The following is a 7,315-nucleotide window of genomic DNA, read 5'->3' on the forward strand; positions in this document are numbered from 1 at the left end:
TGGTTCTTCCACATTTTGGTAGGTGCTGCAGTCCAGTCTGATGTGGTCCACCCTGTTCCCACACTACTAGGCAGGTAGCACAGCCTAACTAATCCAGGCATGCCCCCCAGCCCCAGGTTTTGTGTGTGCCAGCAGGTGGCAAGCAATGGTATTTAGCCCAGCCCAGATCTCCCACGTGGACAGGTTTGGCCTGACCCAAAAATGCCCTGCAGTTTTCCCCCTTTAAATGACTCCATCTCAGTTCCGTCACCTACCTGAAAGTGCGGTGGCCTGGACCATGGAAGACCCAAGAAGTCATTTGTTCCCTGTTAAACATGCCCTCAGCTGCATATGTCCCCAGACCTCCTTCACTGGACAATCTATAGCAACCCTGACTAAGGGGTGGCCCAGCATTCCCTGCCTTACCCAATTATCTTAAGAGAAAAAAAAAAAAAAAAAAGAATAGCAACCATGCTGCCATTATCAGTATGGTTAACACAAATTTAACCCTAACCAGACCCAGAAAGCCCACCAGCTACTAGTTGCTTTTCTACCAGCAGTATAATGCTTGCCTAGTACAGGGCAAACTAGGTAGTTTTCGAAGACTGGGGAGAAGTTTGTGTGGGAGAAATTTTCAAATATTTCCCAGTTTTTTAATCTTCATAAGCAGACATTACATTCTTATATTAATGAAAACCACAACAAACTCAGTTGCAACTTAAAATGGTCTGTAACTTCTACTAGTACAAAAAGAACTTACAAAGATAACATAAATAGAACAACAACAGACTTTAGCATTCCTTTCACAGCTAATTTTCAGTTTTACAGACAAAGGTAAGTGAAGTTTAGAGAAGTCAAATCACCTACCCCATGGTATAGAATTCTCAATGAAAGAATGAAGACTGAAACGCAGCTCCTCTAACTTTAGGCTTGTGCTCTTAATTCTAACACTTGCCATGCTAGTTTCATAAGTCACAAAAGTAGCCTAACAAAATGTTAAAAATTATAATGTAAATGAATAATTGGGTCTGCTAAAGGGAAAACATTTTCAATAAAAATTGAAAACCCAAGGAATTAAACAAATTTAGATATAAAACTACCCACTGCCCTCAAATCTTTTCCTTAAAAATGTCCATTTATGTCCTTACATTCTGAATTGAACTAGAAGTTCCCTAAAATTCCCTACAACTTGTGAAGATTTAAGTGTTTTTTGCTCATTAACACTTAAAAACCCAAAAATCCCTTTTCAGTCACGTTACAGTCCCCTGATAAACCCAAATAAGATGTCCTAAAACCCCAAACTTTCTGATGCCACAGCAGAAAATACCACACCCGACTTCATGTGACAGGCTACAAAGCACAGGCACATTAAAAACATCACATAAAACCACATTTAAGTGAGCTGTAAAACATACATATATGTACATACACATATATATACATAAACATACATACACACATATATACACATTTATACATAACAGATATTTCGTGTTTAGGTTTGGGTCACAACTTCAATATATATCATTATATACATATATACTTCTAGGCAAATATTACAAAATCTAAAGAATCCAAAATCTGAAAGACTTCTGGTTTCCAGCATTTTGGATAAAGGATACTCAATCTGTACTTCCAGCTAAAATAGAACAGAAAATCAAATCTAGTTGGTAATCTAATGCATGCATGCATGAATAAAGATGTGATAACTGTCAGGCAGGTAATATCAGACAGAGGCTGTTTTGAAAACTACAAGTGACTGAGATTGAAAAGATCATGTGGCTTATATGTCATAAGAATGCATACAGCTTGAACTCTTTAAACACATGGTGAATAGATCTTACTCACTTTTTGGCAAGGTATTTGAACAAATGTTTCAATCCCTAGCCAGCTGGAAGATGTAACAGCCCTACATGATAATCCTATAGGCAGAAATATCAGAAATCTAGCTGATGAATTCATATGCAAACTTACATAATGAAAAACAAACCAAAATCTATTATAATTATTAAAACTAAACACACAGAGTATGTAATCCATTCATTTCAATCAGGCCTAACCAAGGCACTCAAGCATTTAAAGCTTGACACACCAACTACTACTTCAAGAATAAATTAAACTGTCCTTGCACAGAGAAAATACAAAATCAGGCGAGGCAGGAAGAGTATTTTTCAGGAACCACAAATACACAGCAAGTGCTGAAATATTTCAGTAACTCAAAATAGGTGACACATGGATACAATATTGGTCACATTTAACGTATTTTAAATTTCACCAGTTCTCAAAAACACAGGAGCCTTAAGTTTCTCAAAACAGGAAGTGAAAAAGTAGGCTTTTCAGAAAAGGCAGTGAACTGAAATTGTAACTTTTAAATACCTATAATTTATTTCAATATTACTTATGAAACCAGGAGATTAACTTTTGATTGCACTGATGCTACAAAAATGTTTAGTCAGTGCTTAAAAAAAGGTATTTTGGCCAAATACCCAAATCACTTTTGATGTTACTTTCACTTCCTCTTCTAGAAACCATCATAACCATTTCCTCTAACCACAAATACCACAGGCCTGGTAACTTTTAGTAACGTTTGACTTGCCTCTGTTTTGAACCAAATTCCAAGTTTAGGCTGTATAATCTCACCCAAAAGTTCAGGTCAACGCAACCTGTGAGAAACACTGTATAAAATTAAATTATTTCTAACTTACAAAAAAGTATGAGGGAGGCTCCCTGGGAAAGGCAGAGGGTTTCTTTGTAACGAAAAGGAGCTCCTGTGACACAAAATGTAACAAACTGAACAGGAATGCTACAATTCTTCTCCAGGTTGCCCTGGGTTTAAGCCAATCCATGTTTACAATCAGGTGTGCAGCCAGAGGAATATGGCTATCATGATCCAAAATTTATCATTATTAAGCCAAGACGGCCTTTCTCTGGAGAAATAAAGTACCTCCATCAAATTGTCAAAATACAACAATTTTCTATTAGAACCACTTGAGAAAAACCATCTTCCCTAATTTGCAACCTAGAATCTTGCTAGGATTAAACTGAAAGGTAATACCTGCGATACATTAAAAAGCAAACAAAAGTAATGCTGAGGATGACAAAAAGTGCATGCTGCAAAGCCCAAAAGCTTTATTTTTTTCTTTACTAAATTATCTAAAACTTACAAACTCTGTTTTAAAAAAGAAAACTTTGGGTTGCTCCTAAAACAACCAACTGATGTCCTGTTTTCACATTTACTGTTCTTAACTCCAGGCTTCCTCCTTAACTGCCGGGAGTAACGTAATTTTCAACAGGCCCATTACTTACACTACCCAAATCAACAGATTACCCTTCAAAGCAGCAAGAACGACGCAACATGTTGAGCTTTCATTCTGTATACAGCCCTAACTCTTAAGAGATGATGTTCTGAGACTCTCAGGGCTTGAGAAAACCCAGAGGAGGAGTGCAGAGGGAAGAGAAGGTTGTTATTCCTGTTCTAGTGAGTCACAAGTAATTCAGAAGAAAATTGCTTCCACCCTCGCTTCTCCCTCCTCTCCACTCTCAAAATGAAATAATCCCAATTGTCAACAAGCCCTCAACTGGCTTTCATTTAGCAATCTAAAATAAAGTGCCCAAGTGCTAGGGCTCTGAGATTCACCGGCCCACATTCCAACACTCAAACACACCAAAAAATGCAAAGGTGGGGTGTGCTCCCTCGCCACCGGCTGCCATCGCGCCCCAGTCCTTTCCACCTCCTGTTCTCCTGGGCCCCCGGAGATTCTCGCCCACCCGTAACCCGCCTTTTTTCCGGCCAAGGCCCCAGGCGCCCCTCATCCCGCGCTGGGCCCGGCGACGGATCCGATCTCTCGGCGCCGGGAAATGGCTTCTCGTCGGCCTCCGGCCGGCCGGCCGGCGAAGCACAGGGATGGGCGCCGGCGTTAGGCCGCGGCGCGTCCCGCCGACCCGGGGCCGGGCCTGGCACGGCGACGCCGAGACGTCCGCCCTCGGCGAGGCCCGCCGCCCCCCACCCCGAGGGCCTGCCCTGCCCTTCCATCCCTCCCGGGCCCCGCTACAGCCCCGCCGCGGCCTCCCCGGCCCGTGCGTACCTTCTTGATGTTGTAGAGGCGAGTGAGCATGCCGACGCCCCGGTCGTTGAGGATGGTGAGCTTCTCCGCCAGCTTCTGCTGACTGGGCTGCAGCACGGAGCGCGACATGGTGCCGGTGCTGCTGGTGCCGCCGCCGGCCGCCTGGAGCTCGGTCACCGGGCCGTGGCCTGCGCAGCACCCTCTCTCCGGCCTCCGCCCCGCCCGCCCTCGACCTCCGCCTCAGGGGAGCGCGCCCATGGTCCCCGCGCCCCGGTTCCGCGAGCAGCGGCGGTCGCCTCGGAGCCCCCTTCCTCTCCGCAGCAGCCGGGCGCCCCGGCTGTCTCCTCCTGCCTTCCGCCCGCCGCCCTTCCGTCCCCACCCCCCGGCGCGCTCGGCCCCAGCCCCCAGCGAGCCGCCTTCCACCGCTCCTCCACTAGGTGTGGCGGCGACGGCGGCGTCTCCGGCGGCTGAGAACGAGGCCGCTTCCCGCAGCCCCAGACGAGCGCTCGGTCACCTGATCGACCACGCCGCCGCCCCCGCGAGGCCGGACAAGGAACTGCGGGTCCGCGGGCCCTGGGCCGCCCCGCCCGGCCTGCCAGGCGCTTGGGGGCCCGGCGCTGGACCGGACCGGTCAGCTGCGGTCACCGCAAGAGCCACCCTAAGCGGCGAGCGGCCTGGATCGCACCCTCGCCTACTCCCACCTTGCCCACACCTCTGTCCGTCAAGTTCCCCAAAGTTGCCTTTCCGCACTGCCCCCACTAAAGCAAACAGCAAAAACTCGGGGTGGGGGCGGGGGTGTTTTTCGGCCGAGTTCTGCCTGAAGAGTGGGCTGGAGGCTCCAAGCGCTTTTTCCCTCCCACTGCCTGACAGACGCTCCCGCGGAACACAGCAGATGTTCTGCTCAGCTAGGCGAGCTTAGCATTCTCCCAACTCCCGGGTCCCAGCCCTCCTCCCCCGGTCTCAAGCCAGTGTGTGAGAGAGAGGAGGTCGGAAGTGAGGACAGCTGAAGTTTCTGAGATAATCAGGCTCTGAAATTTATCGAGGACAGGCACCCATCCGGTACGGACACTAATAGAGTGACATGTGACAGAGAAAACAATGTTCCATGCATGAAGGGTTACTCCGGTCCACTCCCCACCGCCTCCCCTAGGCCTCCACCCCAAACCTCACTCTATTGGAAACAAGCTACTTTGCTATCTCATTCTTTACCCCTGATCAATTGCTCAACCGCACTTCAAGGCTACTCCCTCTGGTCAAGTACATTAGAAGTGGTTCCAAAAATGAACAAATCGAGGACTTACGTAATTGACTGAGGAGAGAAATTACACCCAGAAGAACTCAGCCCCCTCTGATGTTCTTGGCTGTACTTTTTTCAGATGTTTTCATCTTTTATATTTATCCATTTTAAATTCAGGGCAAAATATTCTACAATGGAAATAATTCTAAGGATCAAATAAGCTTTCAATGGATTCGCAAAAATACCTTTTGAGAAGGAATTGTAGGGCCCGGCGCCGTGGCCTAGCTGCTAAAGTCCTCGCCTTGAACGCCCCAGGATCCCATATGGGCACAGGTTCTAATCCCGGCAGCTCCACTTCCCATCCAGCTCCCTGCTTGTGGTCTGGGAAAGCAGTCGAGGATGGCCCAAAGCTTTGGGACCCTGCACCTGCATGGGGACCTGTAAGAGGTTCCTGGTTCCCGGATTTGGATCGGCGCAGCAGCGGCCCGTTGCGGCTCACTTGGGGAGTGAATCATTGGACAGAAGATCTTCCACTGTGTCTCTCCTCCTCTCTGTATATCTGACTTTGTAATAAAAATAAATAAATCTTTTTAAAAAAGAAAAGGAATTGTAATAATTGCTTCTAAAATATTTTTTGGAGGCCCTTTGCTCACAGAAATCTTCGTTTCAATATCACAACAGAGAGAGTAGAGTGGGCTGGATGTGTTCGACCGAAGGGACCTTGGAAAGACTGCTATTCCCCCCTAGAAACGATCCTAAACAAATCCTGTGATTGTGCTTCAGGTTCTGTACATGGAGTTCTATTACCTCAAACTCTTTGTGCCTAAAAATATGTTAGTACCAACACCTCAAGAGTGGTGACCTTTTTGAGCATTGGCCGTTATCTGGTGGAGAGATTTTTGGATTGCTCTCCAATGTAATAGTGTTTTGGTTTATAGGAGGCACAGATCTGCAGTCCTGCGAGGGACAGGTTGCTGTGAGATATGCTAGAATAGCCAGATAAAATGGGAAGGTGCCAAAAGGCCTGCTCTGTTAGGGAAAACATGCCAATTTTAGAAGCAGAATTACAACCTTACAAATGAAAAACTTTGTCATATTTTAGCTTTCTTTATTATTAATTACGTTGCTTTATGTGATACAGTTTCATAGGCTCTGGGATTCCCCCAACCCCTCTCCGTGCCCCTCCACCTTGTTGCAGTATTACAGTTCAAATCCAGTCATGATTCTTCCATTGCAAGCATGTACCATGCATAGAGTCCAGCATGTTATTGTCCAGATCAATTCAACAGTTTCTTGGGGAGATCATCTCTGGTCTGAAAGCAGAGCTGGCAGAATATCATGCCGATCAATTTAAAGCCACAACATAACATCAACAACAATTTACAACATTGTGGAATTAATTGACATGCTATTGAGTAACCAACATATATTTTTAAAAATGTAAGTTCTTAACCACATCCTGTGGCTACTTCATTAACATTTCAATTTTTGTTTATATACAGAACCGACTGCTATACACCTTAAAATGGTTAAAGGATACTATTCAGCTGTCTCATGTCTATTTTCATTTTAGTATTTAGCCGTTTATAGTGTTAAGCATAATTTTGCCTAACTTGGCAGATTTTAGGATAGTCTAAACTGGCTTATAACTAACAAGGCATATGTCAACAGTTGATGCGTAGAACAGTTTTAGGAGGGGTGTGCAGAGAAATCTTTAATACCCTAGTGAGGAGTAACTAATCTTTGTGTCCCACCTAGCAAGGTGTTTATGAACAACAAGGAAAGCTTAGAACCAGACAGGAAACGGTCAGCGTGGATTCACATATTCTAGCTTTTTAAAAACTGCTGTAGGGCCCGGTGGCGTGGCCTAGCGGCTAAAGTCCTCACCTTGAAAGCCCCAGGATCCCATATGGGCGCCGGTTCTAATCCCGGCAGCTCCACTTCCCATTCCAGCTCCCTGCTTGTGGCCTGGGAAAGCAGTCGAGGATGGCCCAGAGCATTGGGACCCTGCACCCGCGTGGGAGACCCAGAAGAG

At 46.0% G+C, this 7,315-nt stretch overlaps 1 protein-coding gene across 1 annotated transcript in view; it reads right to left on the bottom strand.

Annotated features, from left to right (window-relative positions):
* NCKAP1 (NCK associated protein 1) overlaps positions 1-4,431 on the bottom strand; it is a 104,342-nt gene extending 99,911 nt beyond the window's left edge. Inside the window, exon 1 of the mRNA XM_058664698.1 lies at positions 4,065-4,431. Coding sequence (XP_058520681.1) covers positions 4,065-4,172 — 108 coding nt within the window. The 5' untranslated portion in view covers positions 4,173-4,431. The remainder of the gene's footprint in view (positions 1-4,064) is intronic.
* Positions 4,432-7,315: the final 2,884 nt, after the last annotated feature.

The sequence above is a fragment of the Ochotona princeps genome, chromosome 5 (genome assembly GCF_030435755.1).
Source record: "Ochotona princeps isolate mOchPri1 chromosome 5, mOchPri1.hap1, whole genome shotgun sequence".
In the NCBI taxonomy this organism is placed as follows: domain Eukaryota; kingdom Metazoa; phylum Chordata; class Mammalia; order Lagomorpha; family Ochotonidae; genus Ochotona; species Ochotona princeps.